General features: G+C 67.0%; 7 protein-coding genes across 7 annotated transcripts; 3 read left to right on the plus strand and 4 right to left on the minus strand.

The window, feature by feature from the left end:
- Window positions 1-803: 803 nt before the first annotated feature.
- On the minus strand, window positions 804-973 carry MNEG_2479 (hypothetical protein; the record flags this gene model as incomplete). Its single annotated transcript, XM_014049035.1, has 1 exon — window positions 804-973. A coding segment is annotated over one exon (170 nt), but the record flags the coding sequence as incomplete, so codon positions are not given.
- A 1,059-nt stretch (window positions 974-2,032) lies between these two features.
- Window positions 2,033-4,171, minus strand: MNEG_2480 (hypothetical protein; the record flags this gene model as incomplete). The annotated part of the gene is made up of 1 exon (XM_014049036.1): window positions 2,033-4,171. The coding sequence occupies one exon, from the start codon at window positions 4,169-4,171 to the stop codon at window positions 2,033-2,035; it is 2,139 nt and encodes a 712-aa protein (XP_013904490.1).
- Window positions 4,172-5,998: 1,827 nt separating this feature from the next.
- Window positions 5,999-8,173, minus strand: MNEG_2481 (hypothetical protein; the record flags this gene model as incomplete). The annotated part of the gene is made up of 2 exons (XM_014049037.1): window positions 5,999-6,546; window positions 6,730-8,173. 2 exons carry the CDS (start codon window positions 8,171-8,173, stop codon window positions 5,999-6,001), a joined length of 1,992 nt encoding a protein of 663 aa, XP_013904491.1.
- A 1,468-nt stretch (window positions 8,174-9,641) lies between these two features.
- MNEG_2482 (hypothetical protein) lies at window positions 9,642-10,865 on the minus strand (the record flags this gene model as incomplete). The annotated part of the gene is made up of 1 exon (XM_014049038.1): window positions 9,642-10,865. The coding sequence occupies one exon, from the start codon at window positions 10,863-10,865 to the stop codon at window positions 9,642-9,644; it is 1,224 nt and encodes a 407-aa protein (XP_013904492.1).
- A 1,921-nt stretch (window positions 10,866-12,786) lies between these two features.
- Window positions 12,787-13,089, plus strand: MNEG_2483 (hypothetical protein; the record flags this gene model as incomplete). Its single annotated transcript, XM_014049039.1, has 1 exon — window positions 12,787-13,089. One exon carries the CDS (start codon window positions 12,787-12,789, stop codon window positions 13,087-13,089), a length of 303 nt encoding a protein of 100 aa, XP_013904493.1.
- Window positions 13,090-13,355: 266 nt separating this feature from the next.
- Window positions 13,356-15,512, plus strand: MNEG_2484 (hypothetical protein; the record flags this gene model as incomplete). Its single annotated transcript, XM_014049040.1, has 1 exon — window positions 13,356-15,512. The coding sequence occupies one exon, from the start codon at window positions 13,356-13,358 to the stop codon at window positions 15,510-15,512; it is 2,157 nt and encodes a 718-aa protein (XP_013904494.1).
- Window positions 15,513-18,112: 2,600 nt separating this feature from the next.
- Window positions 18,113-19,189, plus strand: MNEG_2485 (hypothetical protein; the record flags this gene model as incomplete). The annotated part of the gene is made up of 1 exon (XM_014049041.1): window positions 18,113-19,189. One exon carries the CDS (start codon window positions 18,113-18,115, stop codon window positions 19,187-19,189), a length of 1,077 nt encoding a protein of 358 aa, XP_013904495.1.
- Window positions 19,190-20,850: the final 1,661 nt, after the last annotated feature.

Raw genomic sequence — 20,850 nt, forward strand, 5'->3', positions numbered from 1 at the left:
TAGCAGCAGCAGCCCCAAGGGATTCATGCAGCCGTTGCGACCGCTGGCCGCCTCGGCCCGTAGGGCCGGGCAGGCTAGGGCGGCGGCTTCAGCCGCGCACGGCTCCAGCTGCGAGGCGACGCAAGCCGTCAGCTCTTCCGAGACCCTCAGTGGCGCCACAGTCTGCCCAATGCGGCTCACCAGCCAAAACAACCCGAAGGCAGGGCCGTCCGGCCGCCGCAGCAGCTCCTCGCTCGCGGCGGCGGCGATCAAGGCCGCCGTGGCGCCGGGCGCGGCGCAGAACGCCTCGGCGAGCGCGATCGCGGAGCGCCGCAGCAGCCTGCTGTCTGCATCGTCGCGGTCGCTCGCTTCGATCGCGCGAAAGCTGACCAGCTTCATTGCGCCATGGGCCAGCGTGGCAGCCCCCAGTGCCACCTGCCCGCGGTCCCTCTCCGTCGCAGCCACCAGCCACAGCGGCTCAGAGCCGCCGCCGGCGCCGCCGCCGCCCCGGGCGTCCCCGCGCGGCCCTGTGGCCTCGATCAGCAGCCGCATGAGGGCGGTCATGGGGGCTGGCTGCCACCGCACTTCATAAAGGCGACGCCCATCCTCAATGTGATGCTCGTGCCTGGCGGTGCGGAAAATAGGGCGCGAGCAAGCAAGGGCGTTGTCCGCTTGCGGGCACGGCATGGTCAGCGGAGCTGTTGCTCACGCAGCAGCTGCGGTTATTAGAATTCAAACTTGTAAGGATCATTTTGCACCGGCAAGCAGCAGCTGATGTGCTATTTCACACAACAGGCGGCGAGCCGGCCGCTCGTTTAGCTCACAGGAGGGCGAGCAGGAAGGCAAGCGCCGAGCAGGCTGCAAACCCGCAGCTGCCGTCTAGCTGCTCGGCCAGCGCCTGTAAGCTGGCACTTGTCAGCAGCGGCGCGTTTGGCAACCGCCGTACCAGGGAGCGGTCCACAAAGGCCTGAAGGGCGTGCCGTGCCGCTTCCATGTCGCTGACAGCCGCGCAACGCCGCAGATTGCGCGCCAGGGCAGCCACGTCCGCATCTAGGGGCTCTGGGGGTCGCGGGCCACGACGACCTATACCCACTTCGGTAAGTAAATTAGAGGCGTCCATGACCGTGCCGTTGCCCTCACAAGTACAAGTGAATCCTCGACGAAAGTGATCTGACGAGATAAGGACCGTTTGAGCTTGTTTCTAGACGAGTAGCGCCAGTGATGGTGTAACTGAGTGCGGTGACAACCGAAAGCGAGCCCGAAATGGCTGTCAATGGCTTTCCTCATTCCCTGGGTATTGTTTTCTGCGCTGCGCCGCAAGCCGCTGTACATGTAATCAAAGCAAGCTGTCATCAAAAATCATTTTATTGGACCGCAGACAGACCGTGCTCTCAAAAGCCTGCTATTGACTTTTTACTTCATGCAACTGACAATCCAGGGGGTTGCAATCGCCAGTCGGCGGTCACTTCTCATGACAACCGCAGGTCAGGCAGCACCTACCACGAGTGGCAGCGCCTGAACCCCAACTTCACCCTGAGTGTTTCCACAAGCCGCTACTACTCGCCCGCCTCAACCACACGCCACGCATTGCAGCGCCCGTCCAACTCCACCTCCTGGTGCACTGTGGTCAACATGGCCACACCCCGTGATGGGGTGCCCCCCTCCAGCGCTGGAGGCTACCCCACACTCCGCCTCTGCGACCTCCAGATCAAGCGCCGCCCCTCGCCGCGCGGCAGTCTGCCTTGTGGGCCTGCCAGTGGCTGCGCTGGCTGCGGAGCGCGGGGCATGCGCGTATAGATATTGGTGGTGTTGCGAGAGAAGGCAAGAGCGGGATTGTGAGAGCGGGGGAGCATAAAAGCAACAGACGCACGCCACAGCCGCAGGTCCTGGCCGGTAAGTGGCCCGTGAGTGGCCGGTGAGTGAAACCTCGATTTGCATGATCCTGCCGTGCAAGCCGTGACATGTGCAACATCCGTTATGTGTTCGATCTTGCACTGTTGTACTCAGCTGCCCTCCTTAGGTCATCCTTCCCTCACCCCCCCACCTCCCAGGCTCACCACTCCACAGAGCAGTAGAACACGCCCTCCGCCCTGCAGCCGTTGCAGCGCCTGAGCGTCAGCCCGTCGCCACGCCCCTTGCCGCACGCCAGGCAGCGCCGACCGCCGGCCCGCAGCAGGGTCCCTGAACCAGGCAGCGGCGGCGGCGCCTTGCGGCGCCGCAGGAAGCCCAGTGCAGCTGCAGCATCCGCCGCCAGCGCGCCACCTCGCTCCCCTGCACCCAGCCGCAGCAGCGCGGCCTCCGCCGCCGCATGCGCTGCCTCAATGAGTTCGTCGCATCTGTTTGCAGAGGTTGACGCAACACGCTGGCCCTGCCGCGCTGCCGCCTCTTGAGCCTCGGCATCATTTTGGCAGGCGGCCGCCGCCATCTCAGACAGCAGCAGCCCAGCCACTCCTGCGCTGTCCGCCATACGCAGGCCGTCGCAAATGCCCCCGGAGACGCCCACCCGCGCCGCATCAGCACAGCGCAGGAGCGCGCCCACGACGGCGGTTGCGGCCCCGGGACGCGCGGCCAGGTCGGCCGCGCACAAGCAGCCGCTTGAGATATCGCAAATGCGCTGGGCGCCCACCACCGCCACCGCCGCAGCTTCAGGGCAGCCGCCGCCGGCACACACCACCAGCACGTCCAACGCCCTGGCCCTGATCCTTGAAACTGTATGGGCGCTCTGAGGCTGCATCCGATCGCGCATGGTGCCCTGCCTGGCTGTGGGAATTCCGGCATCTTGTGTGTACAGCATCAGGCACGCGGCAATGGCTGCATTGGCGGCAGATATGGGGTCGTCATGCTGAGCCGACAGCTGCACAGCCGCGCGCAGCAGCAGCGAGGGCAGCCCCGTCGCGATCGCGTCGCGGCACCACCGGGTGTGCGCCAGCCCGCAGCCTGCCATGGCGGCTGTGTAAAACAGTTCAGCGGCCAAAGCGACGACCGCGGGGGCCGTGTCACTGCTGTCGGCGGCCCCGAGCGCTGCGTGCAGGACCTCACCAAGGGTCGCCGCCGAGCTGGCATGCAAACAAATGGGCAGGTCCTCGCCCGCGCTTTCACCCTCAGGCACAGCTGGCCTCCTGCCCCCGCGGTGCACTTGAGCCCCCTGGCCGGCGGCCCTGAAGCTCCAAACGCTCTGCTCCAAGGCGTGCAGGGCAAGAAAAGTCATGCGCAACCTGGGCTCGCCGCGCAGTGCCACCGCGCCGCCCCGCCCGGCCGCGACCTCCAGCAGCGGCCCCGTGAGCGCCGCCACCGCCCCCCGCACGCGTGCGGGCTCAGCAGCCCTGCTCGAGGCGCTCGGTCGGGCGCTCTGCGGCGCAGCCTCGGCGCTGCCCTGCTCGCACTCCCACTGCATGTCTGATGCACGGCTGAAAACATTGCATATTGTACTGAGAATGCTGTCATCCAAGGGGAGCTCAGCCCAGCTTGCTCTTCCACCTGGCCCGCCCAGCTGTGCGCCTGTCCCGGAGGTTCGCTGGATATTGTGGCCGCCGCGGCCCCCGCCACTGCGATTGTCGCCGCGCCCCCGCAGCAAGGGCACCAACACCTCAAGCCCCTCGCCTGGCGGCCGCCGCAGCAGAGCGGCCGCGCCGGCGGCGCTGTGGCTGAGCAACAGCAGCAGCCCCAGGGGCGCCATGCAGCCGTCGCTACCGCCGGTCAGCTCGGCCCGCAGAGCCTCGCAGGCCAGCGCGGCAGCTTTGGTCGCGCACGGCTCCAGCTGCGAGGCGATGCGAGTCGTCAGCTCGTCCGAGACCTCCAGTGGCGCCACAAGCCTCTGGATGCGGCTCAACATCGAGAACATCCCAAAGACAGGGCCGTCTGTCCGCCGCAGCGGCTCCTCGCTTGCTGCAGCGGCTACCAAGGCCGCAACGGCGCCGGGCGCCCCGCAAAACGCCTCGGCAAGCGCGGCCGCGGAGCGCCGCAGCCGCCTGCTGTCAGCATCGTCGCGGCCCCTCGCGTTGAAAGCGCGAATGCTGACAAGCTTCATCGCGCCGTTGGCCAGCAAGGCGGCCCGCACCGCCATCCCCCGGCGCTCCCTCTCCGTCGCAGCCGCCAGCCAGAGCGGCTCAGGGCCGCCGCCAGCACCGCCGACCCCCTGGGCGTCCCCGCGCGGCCCTGTGGCCTCGACCAGCAGCCGCATGAGGGCGGCCATGGGGGCGGGGTGCGCCAGAGCTTCGTACACGCGACACTCGTCTTCACAGGGTTGAGGGTGCCTGGCGGCGCCGGCGAAAGCAGCGCGCGAGAAAGGACGGTGTCCGCTTGCGGGCGCAGCAAAACTTGCGGAGCCGTTGCTGGCGCAGCAGGTGCGCTTTTGGAATGCAAACTTGCAGAATCATGCTGCATTGGTGAGAGGCAGCTGATCTTGCCATTGCAAGATAGCGGCCGCATGCTGGCCATGCGTTTTGCTCACAGGTCAGCGTGAAGCAAGACGAACGCCGAGCAGGCTGCAAACCCGCAGCTGCCGTCCAGCTGCTTGGCCAGCGCCTGTATGCTCGCGCGCGTCAGTTGCTGCGCGTTTGGGAGCCGCCACGCCAGGGAGCGCTGTACTGTAATATCAATTACATGGGTGACGTGAGGGCACCATGCAGGCGGTGCCGCTCTGTGTGGATGCTGGGCAGCGGCAAGGCAGCCGACTGCCGGCGCCCCCCCTGGCAAGGGAGCGGGAGCGCACGCTGTGGACCGAACAAACCCAAGCGCTGACTGCGCTGGGCGTAGCGGCAAGGATTTGCTGGCAAGCAAAGTTGTAGGCGGCAAGCATGTTGGAACTCACACAAGGCGCAGGACGGCACTCTCTCACAGTGCCATCTGCCCACGAACGGCAATTGATTTTTGCGGGGTGAGGCGCGCACACTTCCTGAGAAAACCACTCATGGCGCGCCGCAAGCGTCGTCGCGCTTTTGGCCGTCAGCAGCCAGGGCAGCTGCCGGGCAGCGGCGCGCCGTAACGGCAGTACAGCGCTGCGCAAAGACCTCAAGGGCTTCGCGTGCTGATTCCATGTCGCTGACGGCCGCGCAGCGCTGCAGGTCGCGCGCCAGGACAGCCACGTCCGCATCCAGGGGCTCTGGGGGTGGCGGGCCATGGCGACCTATACCAACTTCCATGGTGAGGCAATCAGAGGCCTTCATGATCGAGCCGTTGCCCACACGAGTAAAGGCGAATCCTCGGAAACAGTGATCTGACGAGATACGGACCGTTTGGTCTTGTTCTAGAAGAGTAGCGCTCGTGATGGTGCGGCTGAGTGCGGTGAAAACTGAAAGTAAGCCCGACGTTGTTGCCACTTGCTTCCCTCGGCATGCGCCGCAATCCAAGAGCAAGTTGTCATCAAATATCACTCGATCGCACCGCAGACCGTCTGTGCTCTCAAGAGCCTAAAACTGCGTTTTTACTGCTTCCAACAAACAATTCAGGGGGTTGCAACCGCCAGTCGATGGTCCCGTCTCATCAACCGCAGGTCATGCAGCGCCCCCCGCCTGGCAGCGCCTGACCCCCAACATCCCAAGTGCATTCGAAAGCCGCTACTACTCGCCTGCTGCCATTCGCCCGCCTCAAACACACGCCACACATTGCAGCTCTCGTCCAACTCCACCTTCATGTGCACTGTGGTCAATATGGCCACACCTCATGATGGGTCGCCCCCCTCCAGCCTCCGCAGCTTCCATGTCAGGCGCCGCCCCTCGCCGCGCGGCAGTCTGCCTTGTGGGCCCGCCAGTGGCTGCGCTGGCTGCGGGGCGCGGGGCACAGGCACGGTTGCGGCGCGAGGGCTGGTGAAAGGTAATGCGCGCTGACGTTTTGTGGTGCGGCTAGCTTTGGCCCCAGTGCCATAGGCCCTGCACTGTGCCATCATCGCTCAACCCCCGGTACACCGACCCTGGCAATTGCAACACTCCTTTTAATACCCTGTCCTCTATTGCTGCTGTCCCGGCTCTTGTACAAAATCCCTCCCAAGGAGAGGCGACAAGTCGCCTCCTACATCCCAGGCTCACCACTCCACCGAGCAGTAGAACACGCCCTCCGCCCTGCAGCCGTTGCAGCGCCTGAGCGTCACCCCGCGGCCACGCCCCTTGCCGCACGCCAAGCAGCGCCGACCGCCGGCCTGCAGTAGGGCCCCCGGTCCAGACAGCGGCGGCGGCGCCTCGCGGCGCCGCAGGAAGCCCAGGGCAGCTGCCGCGTCCGCCGCCAGCGCGCCACCTCGCCCCCCGGCTGCACCCAGCCGCAGCAGCGCGGCCTCGGCCGCCGAATGCGCCTTCTCAATGTTGTCATTGAGGTTGCCCCAAACGGTCTCCTCCACATGCTGACACTGCTGCTCTGCCGCATCGCTGGCCTCGGCGTCATCCTCGCAGGCAGCAGCTGCCATCATTGACAGCAGCAGCCCAGCCATTCCCGCGCCGTCCGCCATGAGCAGGCAGTCGCGACTGCTGGCCCCGGGGCCGCCCGCCCGCGTCGCAGCCGCGCAGCGCAGTAGCGCGCCCACGACGGCGGTTGCGGCCCCGGGACGCGCAGCCAGGTCGACCACGCACGAGCAGCCGCCTGAGATACGGCAAATGCGCAGGGCGCCCGCCACCGCGACTGCCGCAGCTTCAGGGCAGCTGCCGCCTGCGCACGCCATCAGCCCCTCCAACGCTCTGGCCCTGATTGCTGAAACTGGATCAGCGCTCTGTGGCGGCATCCGGTTGCGCCTGGTGCCCTGCCTGGCTGTGAAAATCTGGGCACCTTCCATGTACGCCATCAGGCACGCGGCAATGGATGCCTTGGCAGCCGAGATGGGGTCGTCCTGCTGAGCTGAGATCTGCACGGCCGCGCGCAGCAGCAGCGAGGGCAGCCCCGCCGCGATTGCGTCGCGGCACCACTGGGCGTGCGCCGACCCGCAGCCCGTCTGGGCGGCTGTGTTCAACAGTGCAGCAGCCGTAGCGACGACCTCGCGGCCGGTGTCACTGCTGGCTGCGGCCTCAAGCGCTGCCTGCAGAACCCCAGCCAGGGTCGCCGCCGAGCCGGCGTGCAAATAAATGGGAAATGCAAAGTCCTCGCCCTCGCCCTCATTTCCAACCTGGCGCGCGGGCCCCCTCCTGCTGCTGCTGGGGTGCACTCCAGCCATCTGAGCCCCCTGGCCGATGACCCCAATGCTCCAAACGCTCTGCTCCAAGGCATGCAGGGCAAGAAAAGTCATGCGCAGCCTGGGATCGCCGCGCAATCCCGCAGCGCCGCCCCGCCCGGCCGCGACCTCCAGCAGCGGCCCCGTGAGCGCCGCCACCGCGTCCCGCGCGCGCGCGGGGTCAGTGGGCCCGTTTGCTGTGCTCGGCCGGGCGCTTTGCGCGGCCTCGGTGCCGGCCTGCTCGTCATCCCACCTTGCTTTTGATGCGTGGGTGAAAACACTGCAGATCGCATGAAGAATGCTGCCATCAAAGGGGAGCTCAGCCAAGCTTGCTGCGCCGGCTGGCCGGCCCAGCCGTGCGCCTGCCGCGGAGCTTTGCTGGGTGTCGCTGCCGCCGCGTGCCCCGCCGCGGCGGCCGTCGCGGCGCTCCCGCGCCATGAGCAAGGGTGCCAACAGGTCAAGCCCCTCGCCCGGCGGCAGCCGCAGCAGCGCAACCGCGCCGGCGGCGCTGAGACTGAGAAACTGCAGAAGCCCCAGGGGCAGGATGCAGCCGTTGCGGCCGCCGGCCAGCTCCGCCCGCAGGGCCCCGCAGGCCAGCGCCGCGGCTTCAGCCGCGCACGGCTCCAGCTGCACGGCGACGCGGGTCATCACCTCTTCTTGGACCTTGAGTGGCGCCACAAACCTCGGAATCCGGCTCATCATCCAGAACATGTCAAAAACTGCGCCGTCCGGCCGCCGCAGGGACTCCTCGGTTGCCGCCGCGGCAATCAAGGCCGCCACGGCGCCGGGCGAGGCGCTGAATGCCTCGGCAAGCGTCAGGGCAGAGCGCCGCCGCTGCCTGCTGTCGGCGTCGTCGCGGCCCCTTGCGTTGAGAGCGCGAATGCTGACAAGCGTCATCGCGCCATCAGCCAGCACGGCGGCCCAGCGCGCCGTCTGCGCGCGGTCCCCCTCTGCGGCAGCCGCCAGCCAGAGCGGCTCAGAGCTGCCGCTCGCGCTGCCACCGCCCCTGTCGTCCCCGCGAGGCGGCCCTGTGGCCTCAACCAGCAGCCGCATAAGGGCGGCCATGGGGGTGGGGTGCGCCAGGGAATCATACAGGCAATTCCCATCTTCATTCTGTTGTGGGAGCCTGTCGTCGCGGAAAGCAGGGCGCAAGCAAGAGCGTTGTCCGATCGTGGGCTTGGCAAGGTTGGCGAAGCTGGCGCTTGCGCAGCAGGTGCGGTTGTGGAATTCTGACTTATAGAACCGTGGTGCGATGGTGAAAGGCAGCTGATCTTGCCACTATTGCAGGCAAAATCTGCAAGCCGGCTGCGCGCTCGCGATTGCTTACAGGAGGGCGTGAAGGAGAGCGAGCGCAGAGCAGGCTGCAAACCCGCAGCTGCCGTCCAGCTGCTCAACCAGCGCCTGTATGCTCGCGCGCGTCAGCAGCGGCGCGTTTGGCAACCGCCACGCCAGGGAGCGCTCCACAAAGGCCCGAAGGGCTTTGCGTGCCGATTCCATGTCGCTGACGGCCGCGCAACGCCGCAGGTCGCGCGCTAGGGCAGCCACGTCAGCATCCAGGGGCTCTGGGGGTGGCGGGCCATGGCGACCTATACCACCTTCCACGTTGATCAAATCAGAGGCGTTCATAATCGTGCCGTTGCCCTCACGAGTACAGGTGATTCCTCGACAAAGTGATCTGACGAGATAAGGACCGTTTGAGCTTGTTTCTAAACGAGAAGCGGCAGTGATGGTGCGGCTGAGTGCGGCGACAACCGAAAGCAAGCCCGATGTGGTTGTCAATGGCTTCCCTGGGTATTGTTTTCTGGGCTGCGCCGCAAGACACTGTAATCAAAGCAAGCTGTCATCAAAGATCATTTTATTGGACCGCAGACAGTCTGTGCACCTAAAAATCCTACGACTGCCTTTTCGCTTACTCCAAGCAACGGACAATGCAGGAGGTTCGGACCACCAGTCAATCTTCATTTTAACAACCGCAGGTCAGGCAGCACCGCGGCTGGCAGCGCCTGACCCGCACACACATCCCAAGTGTATCCAAAAGCCGCTAATACTCGCCCGCTTTAACCATACGCCACGCATTGCAGTGCCTGTCCAACTCCAACTCCTGGTGCACTGTGGTCAATATGGCCACACCCCATGATGGGTCGCCCCCCTCCAGCCGACACTCCGCCTCCGCAGCTTCCGCCATCAAGCGCCGCCCCTCGCCGCGCGGCAGTCTGCCTTGTGGGCCCGCCAGTGGCTGCGCTGACTGCGGGGCGCGGGACACAAGCACACGCGTGCGGTTGCGGGGCGAGGGGTGGCGTCAGCAAGGAACAGGTGGTGAGGGGGAGGGCACGCTAATGTTTTGTGGAGCGGCTGGCTTTGGCCGCGTCAGGCCCACCGGCCCCTCACTGGCACCTCAATGCTCAACGCTGATATACTGACCCTGGTATTGGCAACAATTTTCTTGATACCCTGTCCCCTGCTGCTGCTGTCCGCGCCCAAATTGCGATTTTCTCCCGGCCAGGGGCGACCCGTCGCCTCCAACATCCCAGGCTCACCACTCCACAGAGCAATAATACACGCCCTCCGCCATGCAGCCGCTGCAGCGCCTGAGCGTCACCCCGCCGCCACGCCCCTTGCCGCACGCCAGGCAGCGCCGGCCGTCAGTCAACACCAGGGCCCCCGGCCCCGCCAGCGGCGGCGGCGCCTCGCGGCGCCGCAGGAAGCCCAGGGCAGCTTCCGCGTCCGCCGCCAGCAGACCACCTTGACCCCCGGCTGCAACCAGCCGCAGCAGCGCGGCCTCGGCCGCCGCATGCGACTCTTCAATGTTGTCGTTTTCGTTGCCCCCAACGGTCGCGTCCACGCACCGGCTCTGGCGCTTTGCTGCAGCGGTGGCCTCAGCGTCGTCCTCGCAGGCGGCCGCGGCCACCATTGACAGCAGCAGCCCGGCCGCCCCCGTGCCACCCGCCATGCGCATGCTGCCGTAACTGCCCCCGAGGCCGGCCGCCCGCGCCGCAGCCGCGCAGCGCAGGAGTGCGCCCACGAGGGCGGTCGCGGCCCCGGGATGCGCGGCCAGGTCGGCCGCGCAGCCGCTGGATTCTTGGCAGGTGTGCAGGGCGCCGGCCGCCGCTTGCATTGCTGCCTCTGAGCAGCTGCTGCCGGCGCACGCCACCAGCGCTGACAGCGCCGCGGCCCTCGTTCCTGACAGGGGCTCGCCGCCTGGCGCCCATTCACGCCTTTCGTCCTGCGTATCAACAGCCAAACACTCGTTGTCGGCCGCGTACGCCATCACGCACGCGGCGCTCGCGGCCCTGGCCGCGGCAGCGGGGTCGTCCAGTTGGGTGGAGAGCTGCACGGCCGCGCGTAGCAGCAGCGAGGGCAGCTCCGCCGCGACCGCCTCGCGGCACCACTGGGTGCGCTCTTGACCTGGGGGCGCCATGGCGGCCGCAAACAGCAGCCCGGCGGCCTCAGAGACGGCGACGCCGCTGTTGCCGTCGCGGTCGCCGCTGCGGGTGGCGGCCTCGAGGGCGCCTCGCAGCATGGCGGTGAGCGTCGCCGCTGACCCGGGGTGCAGAAAGAGCGCCAGCGGCTCGCGCTCTTCCACGCCTGCGCCAGCAGCTGGCCCGCTGGCCATGTAGGCGACCTCGGCTGCAGCGAAGACCACCCACATGCTGCGCTCCAATGCCTCCAGAGCGCAAGACGCCAACACCCAGATGTCCTTGCTGCGGAACCCCGCTGCAGCGCCCCGCCCGGCTGCGACCTCGATCAGCGGCCCCATGAGTGCCGCCACGACGGCAGACGCGCGCGTGGGGTCATCGCCCCCGCCGAACTCTGGCGGGGGCCTGTCAGACGCGCTGCGGCTGGCGCCGGGCGGCGCAGCCCCGGCGCCGCCCGACCGCAGGCGTTGCTGTCCAAGGCGCGCCACGTGTCTGAATACGTTGCGGATGACCGTGAGCGCTTCCGCCACGACGGTGAGCCGAACTTCGTCCTCGCTCACCGCACCACCTTGCACGCCCTGCCGGGCATCCGCCGTAGCACTCGCCCCAGCAGCACTGCAGCCGCGGCCCCCGCCGCTGCAGCCGTCGCCAGGCTCCCGCAGGGCAAGCAAGGGCACCAACAGGCCAAGCCCCTCGGCTGGCGGCAGCCGCAGCAGCGCGGCCGCACCGGCGGCGCTGTGGCTGAGCAGCTGCAGGAGCCCCAGGGACAAGGGCCGAATGCCTGCCAGCTCGGCCTGCAGAACCCCGCAGGCTAGTGCCGCGGCTTCAGCCGCGCACGGCTCCAGCTGCGTGGCGGCCGGAGCAATCCTCTCCTCCAAATCACCGGCGGGCGGCGTTGTTTGATCCCAGGCGCGCAGCAACAAAATGAACAATGCATGCGCTGGGCTGTCCGGCTGCTGCAGCGAGTCCACCTGCCCGGCGGCGGCCACCAGAGCCGGCAACGCGCCAGGTACCCCGCAGACCGCATCTGCAAGCGGGGCCGCCGCAAGCCAATCGCCCCGGCCGCCCGCGGCGGCGTGCAGCCGCTCCTGGGAAGCGCGACTCGGAGTGCTGACCATCCTCATGGCGGCGACCGCCAGCACAATGGCTCGCAGGCCCACCTCCTGGCGGTCCCCTTCAGTCGCGGCCGCCAGCCAGAGCGGCTCAGAGCCGCCACAGCCGGCGCCGCCACTGCTGGCGCCGCCGCCGCCGCGGCCGCCCCTGCGCGGCCCTGTGGCCTCAACCAGCAGCCGCATGAGGGCGGTCATGGGCGCAGGCCGCGCCAGGGCTTCGTGAAGGAGACGCGCATCTTCAGTGTGTTGCTGGTTCCTGGCGGCGCGGAAAGCGGGGCACGAGCAAGAGGGTTGTCCGACTCCCATCGCGGGCACAGCAAAGTTGGCGGAGCTGCAGCTCGGGCGGCAGCTGATGCTTTGTAGATCAGACTTGTACGGATTACTTTTGTATCGGTGAGGGGAGCTGATCTTGAGATCTCAAACAAGAGGCTGCGAGCTGCTGGTGGTGCGCTTGTTGCTCACAGGAGGGCGTGAAGGAGAACGAGCGCCGTGCAGGCTGCAAACCCGCAGCTGCCGTATAGCTGCTGGACCAGAGCATGTATGCTGGTGCGCGTCAGCAGCGGCGGATTTGGGAACCGCAGCGCCAGGGAGCGCTCCACAAAGGCCTGAAGGGCTTGGCGTGCCGCATGCATGTCGCTGGCTGCGGCGCAGCGCTGCAGGTCTCTCGCCAGGGCAGCCACGTCCGAATCCAGGGGCTCTGGAGGAGGCCCGCCATGGTGACCTATATCAATACTCGCAATAACCAAATTAGAGGCGTCCATGCGATTGCCCTCACGAGTACCAGTTCCGATGCCTCGAAAATAGTGAACCGACGAGAATAGGCTGTGTGATTTTCTGGGTACGGTAAGTGGCCGATTCGACAAGCAAATGAGCGGCAGGCGTATTCTGCTGCCGCTTCCTTCCAACCAGGCGAGGTCTGGTGATGAATCACACCACTCTCGTGCCGACCGAGGCACCAAGTTGAATTCACCTCCTTTGTCTGACCGAGAAAGTGTGAACCATACATCTGCTCGCCTGACATCGCTTTATTCAACACATGCAATAGCTAGTGTTATCGCTGTGAACTCCAATGCCGGTACCTTGTCAACTGTTGAGACGGCCATCCTCGTCAGATCGGTGTTGTCGAGGCCCGGCTCGTAAGGGCGACTTCATGAACGCGTTTGCTCCCTTCATCAGCGACCGCGCGCTGGGCCCCCGCGGCTCGCCACCCCCAGAGCCCCTGGATGCGGACGTGGCTGCCCTGGCGCGCCACCTGCAGCACTGCGCGGCGGCCAGCGACACACACGCGGCCCGCCAAGCTTACGTGACCTTCTTCAGGCGCTGCCTCTCGCGGCGCTCCATGGACGCGCCGCTTCTGACGCACACCAGCGTAGAGGCGCTCGTCGAGCAGCTTCAAGGTTGCTGCGGGTTTGCAGCCTGCTCCTCCCTGACGGTTCTCGACAGCCTCGTGTGAGAGCTGACACCGGCTGGCTCCCCTTGCCCGGCCATGAACTGCAACACGCCTCCGCCCCAGCAGTGCAGCCGAGCACAACCTCAAAGTTTGCACCTGCTACGCAAGCGAGGGCCTGTTTGCGCTCGTCACGCCTCTCAACGGTGCCTCGTCAATAACATCACCCTTGCTGACCACAGAACTCACACCCTACTGTTCGCGCCGCCAGGAACCCGCAACACACAGCAGACGGGCGTCTCCTTTACCAAGCCCTTGCGCAGCCCGCCCCCATGACCGCCCTCATGCGGCTGCTGGTTGAGGCCACAGGGCCGCACGGGGACGGCAGCGCCGGCGGCGGCTCTGAGCCGCTGTGGCTGGCGGCAGCCACGGAAAGGGACCGCCGGCAGATGGCGCTGCGGACCGCCTCGCTGGCCGCCGGCGCGATGGTGCTGGTTGGCAGTCGCGCGTTTGAGGCGAGGGACCGCGACGACGCAGACAGCAGGCAGCGGCGCCGCTCCGCTGTTGCGCTCACCGAGGCATTTTGCGCAGTGCCCGGAGCCGCAGCGGGCTTGGTTGCCGCAGCCGCAATGGAGGAGTCGCTGAGCCAGCCGAACAGCCCGGTCATTTCGATGTTCTGGATGCTCAGCCGCACGAGAAGACACGTGACGCCCCCAGTTGTCGCGGAAGAGCTGATGGTCCGCGTCGCCATGCAGCTGGAGCCGTGCGCGGCCGAAGCCGCCGCGCTAGCCTGCAGAGCCCTGCGAGACGAGCTGGCTGGCCTTGGCAATGGCAGCTTCTTGCCCCTTGGGCTGCTGCAGCTGCTCAGCTACAGCGCCGCCGGCGCGGCCGCTCTGCTGCAGCGTCCGCTCGCGGAGGGGCTTGGCCTGTTGGTGCGCTTCCTCACGCCGCCACAGCCCGGCGACAACCGCAGCAGAGGGGCCCGCAGCGGCAGCGGCGCCGAGCGGAGTGAATCGGCAGGCGCGCAGCGGGGCGCGCCAGCGGGTGCAGGAGGCCGGACGACGTTTGAGTTTGCGTTGGATGACAATATCCTTATTGCGATCAGCAGGGTCTTCGAGCATGCAGCGCACATGAGGCGGGAGCAGGAGCACGACGGCGCCGAGGCCGCGCCGCAGAACGCCCGACCGAGCGCCTTGAGCAGGGCTGCTGACCCTGCACGCGTGCGCGCCGCGGTGGCGGCGCTCACGGGACCGCTGCTGGAGGTCGCGGCCGGGCGGAGCGGCGCAGCAAGACTGCGCGGGGAGCCCAGGCTGCCCATGTCTTTGCTGGCCCTGCATGCCTTGGAGCAGAGCGTTTGGAGCATTGGGGCCGGCGTCCCGTGGGAACTGATGGCCGAGGCGCGCCGCGGCGGCAGCAGGCCAGCTCCGGATGAGGGCGAGGGCGAGGGCGAGGAGGAGGAGGAGCCGCTGGTGATTCATTCGCACCCCGGTTCGGCGGCGGCCCTCGCTGGGGTTCTGCAAGCAGCGCTCGGGGCCGCCGACAGCAGCCGCGTCGGCCGCATGATTGTCGCCACGTCTGCCACACTGCTGAACACAGTTGCCATGGCATGCGGCGGCCCCGCGCGCACCCAGTGGTGCCGCGACGCGCTTGCGGCGCGGCTGCCCGCGCTGCTGCTGCGCGCGGCCGTGCAGCTCTCGACCCACCAAGATGACCCCGTCGGCGCCGCCAGGGCGGTGTGTGCGGCGTGCCTGGTGGCTTACACAGAATATGACGGCATTTCAGTGGACAGGCAGGGGACCAGGTGCAACCAGCCGCCGCCAACAAGAGCCGAGTCAGTGACAGAGATCAGGGCCAGAGCGTTGGAGGCGCTGTTGGCATGCGCCGGCGGCGGCTGCCCAGAAGCTGCAAATGTCGCAGTGGGGTGCGCTCTGCGCGCTTGCAGTCTCTCGGGCGGTTGTGCGGCTGACCTGGCCGCGCGTTGCGGGGCCGCGACCGCCCTCGTGGGCGCGCTCCTGCGCTGCGCATCCGATGCGCGGGCGGCCGCCCCCGGGGGCAGCCGGGAAGGCGGGCGCATGGCCGGCGGCGCGGGGGTGGCTGCGCTGCTGCTGTCGATGGTGGCCGCGGCCGCCTGCGAGGACGACGCTGAGGCCAACGACGCGGCAGAGTGGCAGTGTCAGCATGTGGAGGCGACCCTTGCAGGCGAACGCAACGTCAACATTGAGCAGGCGCACGCGGCGGCCGAGGCCGCGCTGCTGCGGCTGTGCACAGCAAGGAGTCAAGGTGGCGCGTTGGCGGATGACATGGAAACTGCCCTGGGCTTCCTGCGGCGCCGCGAGGCGCCGCCACCGCTTTCGTTGCCGGGGCCCCTGCTGCGGGCAGATGGCCGGCGCTGCTTGGCGTGCGGCAAGGGGCGTGGCGACGGGGTGACGCTGAGGCGCTGCACCGGCTGCAGGGCGGAGGGCGCGTTCTACTGCTCTGTGGAGTGGTGAGCCTGGGGAGCGGGGGAATGAGGGAGTTCTGTCTCTACGAGAGACTTACAACAGTGCAAGATGGCACACATACAGAAGGGATGCTGCGTATGTGTTGGCTGGCAAGTCATACTTATGCAAGGAAGGGTTCCCTCACAGGACCTGCGGCTGAGGCATACACATGATGCTGGGACGCGCCCCCGCTCCTCTCTCTCTCTCTCTCTCTCTCTCTCTCTCTCTCTCTCTCTCTCCCGCTCTTGCGCGCTCTTGCAACACCACCGATCATCGGTGAAATGATATCTATGTGCCTGTGCCCCTCGCCCCGCAGTCAGCGCAGCCACTGGCGGGCCCACAAGGCAGACTGCCGCGCGGCAAAGGGCGGTGCCTGATCCAGAATTTGCTGAGGCGAAGGGTGGGCTGGAGGGGTGCGACCCATCATGGGGTGTGGCCATGTTGGCCACTGTGCACATGGAGGTGGAGTTGGACAGGTGCTGCAACGCGTCGCGTGTGGTCAAGACGGGCAAGTAGTAACGGCTTTCGGATACACTTGAATGTTGGGGGCCGGGCGCTGCCAGCCGCGGCGCTGCCTGACCTGCCGTTGTCATGAGAAGTGACCGCCGACTGGCGGTTGCAACCCCCTCAATGTCTCGTTAGTCGCAGTGAATCCGCAGTAGCAGGCTTGTGATCATGTGAGAGCACAGAATGTCTGCGGTCAAGTGATCCTGGATGTCAGCTTGCCAAGCAGTGCCTTGCTTGTGGCTTGCGGCGCAGCGCAGAGAACAATACCCAGTAAAGCCATATGCAACCACATCGGGCTTGCTTTTGGTTGTAACCTCACTCAGTTGCACCATCACTAAAGCTACTCGTCTCAAAACAAGACGCCTTGTCTCGTCAGATCACTTTGGTCGAGGAATAACCTGTACTCGTGGGCGCTGAAAGACATGAACGCGTCTGATTTGGCCACTGCTGAGGTCGGTAGAGGTCGCCGTGGCGCGTCTCCTCCAGAGCCCCTGGATGCGGACGTGGCTGCCCTGGCGCGCGACCTGCAGCGCTGCGCGGCGGCCAGCGACGTGCACGCGGCACGCCAAGCCCTCCAGGCCTTTGAGGAGCGCTCCTTGGCGCGGCGGCTCCCAGACGCGACGCTGATGACGCGTGCCAGCATACAGGCGCTGGCCAAGCAGCTGGACGGCAGCTGCGGGTTTGCAGCCTGCTCGGCGCTTGTTGTGCTTCACGCCCTCCTGTGAGCAAAATGCATGGCCGGCATGCGGCCACTTTCTTGGAATAGCGAGATCAGCTGCCACTCACCGGCGCAAATTGATCCTGACGAGCCAGAAATTATAAAACCACACCTGCTGCAAAACAACGGCTCCGCCAACCTTGCTACGCCCGCGAGCGGACAACGTCACTGCTCGCGCCGTGCTTGCCACGCCGCCAGGCACCAGCGACACATTGAAGACGTGACGTCCTTTTATGAAGCCCTGGCACGGCCAGCCCCCATTAGCGCCCTCACGCGGCTGCTGGTCGAGGCCACAGGGCCGCGCGGGGACGGCCGGGGCGGCGGCGGCGGCTCTGAGCCGCCGTGGCTGGCGGCTGCCACAGGGAGGGACCGCCGGGGGATAGCGATGAAGGCCGCCACGCTGGCCGATGGCGCAATGAAGTTTTCAAGCATTCTTGCTTCGAACGCGGGGGACCGCGACGATGCAGACAGCAGGCTGCTGCGGCGCTCCGCGGTTGCGCTCGCCGAGGCGTTCTGCGCTGTGCCCGGAGCCGTGGCGGCCTTGATCGCCGCCGCCACGAGCGAGGAGCTGCTGCGGCGGCCAGACGGCGCGGTCTTCGGGTTGTTTTGGCTGGTGAGCCGCATTGGGAAGATTGTGGCGCCACTGGAGGTCTCGGATGAGCTGACGATCCGCGTCGCCATGCAGCTGGAGCCATGCGCGGCGGAAGCCGCCGCGGTAGCCTGCAGGGCCCTAGGGGCCGAGCTGGCTGGGAGTGGCGATGGTCGGCCTCTGTCCCTGGGGCTCATGCATCTGCTCAGTCTCAGCGATGCCGGCGCGTCCGCTCTGCTGCGGCTGCCGCCGGCCGAGGGGCTTGGCCTGTTGGTGCCCTTGCTTGCCCTGCGGGAGCCCGGTCATGGCTGCTGCGGCGGGGGGGCCGGCGGGGGCGGCGGCGGCAGCAGTGCTGACGGGGGGAGCGCTGCGACGGGTGCCCGGCGGGACGTGCTAGCTGGTGGTGCGAGCGGGACAGAAATACGACTCGCTGACGCGATGGGGGCGCTCACGGTCGTTTACAACGTATTCGGATGCGCGGTGGGCCTCGTCCAGCAGCGCCTTTCGCCAGGCGGCGCGGTCATTGAGCCGGGCGGACCAGGGACTGCGCCACTTAGGGCCAGCCAGAGCGCGTCTCGGTCCGGCAGTCCCCCGTTGGGGTTCGGCGGGGGCGTCGGCTCCACGCACGCGTCTGCCGTCGCGGCGGCGCTCACAGGGCCGCTGATCGAGGTCGCGGCCGGGCGGGGCGCTGCAGCGGGGCTCGGCGGCACCGCCACCTGGGCGGTTGCGTGTTACGCTCTGCAGGCCTTGGAGCGGAGCATATGGGTGGTTAATATTGCAGCCAATGTCGCTCACATGGCCAGCGGGCCAGTTGCTGGCGCAGGCGTGGCAGAGCACGAGCCGCTGGCGCTCTTTCTGCACCCCGGGTCGGCGGCGGCGCTCGCTGCCACGCTGCGAGGCGCCCTGGAGGCCGCCAGCAGCGGCGGCGGCAACGGCAACAGCGGCCTTGCCGTCGCTGAGGCCGCCGGGCTGCTTTTTGCCGCTGCCATGGCGCCACCCGGTGGACAGCGCACCCAGTGGTGCCGCGAGGCGGTCGCAGCGGGGCTGCTGTCGCTGCTGCTGCGCGCGGCGGTTCAGATCTCCACCAAGCCGAACGACCCCGCTAACGCAGCAAGGGCGGCCGCCGCCGTTTGCCTCATGGCGTACACGGCCGGTGATGCGCGCTTGGATCTTGACACGCAGCATGTCAGGCACGATTTGGTGACGGGGGGCGAGCCCCTGTCAGAAATCAGGGCCAGGGCGCTGGAGGCGCTGGTGGCGTTGACCGGCGGCGGCTGCACGGATGCGGCAATGCAGGCGGTGGCGGGCGCCATACACACCTGCCAAGATTTGAGCAGCGCCGCAGCCGACCTGGCCGCGCATCCCGGGGCCGCGACCGCCCTTGTGGGCGCCCTCCTGCGCTGCGCGGCTGCGGCGTGGGCGGCGGGCCCGAGCGGGGTCCACAGCAGCGAGCGCTTCGTTGCCGCGGCGCGCACGACTTTGCAGCTGCTGTCAGTGATGGCGTCGGCTGTTGATGAGCCGCATGTGGAGGCGGCCGAGGCGATGCAGCGGCAGCAGCGCCGGCTTCCAGACGAGGCAGCGCGTTGCGCGCGTGACGGCATCCAGGCCATACTCGCAGAGGCAGAGGCTGCGCTGCTGCGGCTGTGTGCAGCCGGGGGTCGAGGTGGGGCGCTGGCGGATGACGCGGCAGCTGCCTTGGGCTTCCTGCGGCGCCGTGAGCCGCCGCCGCCGCTGCCGGGGCCCGCGCCCCTGCTGTTGGCTGACGTTCGGCGCTGCCTGGTGTGCGGCAGGGGCCGTGGCGGCGGGGTGACGCTCAGGCGCTGCAGCGGCTGCAGGGCGGAGGGCGTGTTCTACTGCTCCGTGGAGTGGTGAGCATGGGGGGCAAGAGATCGGGCGGAAAATGAGTCGCGGGGGAAATGCGTACAAGAGCGCAAGACAGGACAGAGAAGTGACGATGCAGATCTGCCATCTAGATGGCAGGGCTGGAATGCCAGGACGTAATGCAGGGCGCTCTCAATCGCTGTGACGTGGAGCTGCGGCAACTTTTGCTTGTATGCGCCGCCGCTCCGTGCCCTCACAATCATGCTGCGGCCTCCCCTTGCAACTCCACCAATATCCATGTGCCCCTGCGCCCCGCAGCCAGCGCAGCCACTGGCCGGCCCACAAAGCAGACTGCCGCGCGGCGAGGGGCGGCGCCCCCGCGTGATGCGGCAGCGGGAGGGGGCGCTTGAGGTGCCACATGGAACCGCAGCGCAAGCACACCTGCAGCGGCGTGCGGGGCCAGGGGCCGTTGCACTGCACTGCACGGCGCAGGAGGGGGACGGGCAAGGAGCGGCTGTCATGCTGTGGACAGCGGTTTGCGCGTGCGTTTGTTCCAATAATGCTGCCGCTTTATGTGCTGCTCGACCTCTAGTGTTGGCATCAAGGGTGCGAGGATTCGGTGAGGGCGGACTGACGCCCCCACTTACGTGCTGATACGGCCGGTAACAACCTCAGTTGCAGGCCCTTGAGAGCGCGGCGCGACCTGCGGCCTGGTCAGGGCTTGGCATCGACTGCGTTGACTCGCCATGCCAGAGGCTGGCAACACAGCCGAGCAGACAGCGGCCGGGGGGGACCCTATCCTAGCGGGCACACCAGGAAGATGTGCAAGGTGCGTGTGAGGGTTTGTTGTCGTTAGGGTTTGCCCCTCGCTGCTGGCAGGGCATGATGTGGTGTAAACAACATCCAAGGTTGTCTTACGGAACCGTTCAGTGCCGCTGCGGCTGACACCCCAACCCTGAACCAAACGCCCCTGGCGGCCCCTGGCGGCCCCTGGCGGCCCCTGGCGGCCCCTGGCGGCCCCTGGCGGCCCCCGCGCCACCACCCCATTGTTGTGTGTCAAAAAGCCGGCGGTCAGTTGCATGTGATTACCAGGCGAGCGCGTTCAGCCACAGGCTGCCCCAGCTCGCCCCCCGCCATCAACCCCACCTCCTGCATGCCTGCTCAGAGCAGAGTGTTGATTTCACATGCTGCCGCAGTGCCACCGCCACGCAGCGAGCGCGGTTGCTACAAAAGTGCCGCCGCCCGGCCACTGCTCTCGGGCTTGCTCTCGGCCGCCGGTTGTGAGGGCCCCACACTAGGCACCCTGTTAAAGGCTCGCCACAGGGTAACGTGCAGTGGGCACAAACTTATAATGATCATAATCGCCAGTGCGTGTCGAGGAAGCGTTGTCAGGTGATTAGGCGTCGGGTTTACACTTCCTCGTTCAGACAAGAGCGACCCTCGTCAAGAAGGGCTTGATTCAACACCAGACACCTCCCGCCTGAAATAACAGGCACAATTGTTTGTTCCTTAAACATTTATCCACTCAATACACCCACAACAAACAAGACGGCCTGATCTCGACAGATCACAAATTTTGAGGTATCACAGGGACTCGTGAGGGCAACGGCCAAACATGAACTCGTCTGATGTATTCACCGTGAAATTCGATATAGTCCTCCCTGGCGCGCCTCCTGTAGAGGCCCTGAATGCGGACGTGGCTGCCCTGGCGC

This window comes from Monoraphidium neglectum (genome assembly GCF_000611645.1).
Source record: "Monoraphidium neglectum strain SAG 48.87 unplaced genomic scaffold scaffold00282, whole genome shotgun sequence".
In the NCBI taxonomy this organism is placed as follows: domain Eukaryota; kingdom Viridiplantae; phylum Chlorophyta; class Chlorophyceae; order Sphaeropleales; family Selenastraceae; genus Monoraphidium; species Monoraphidium neglectum.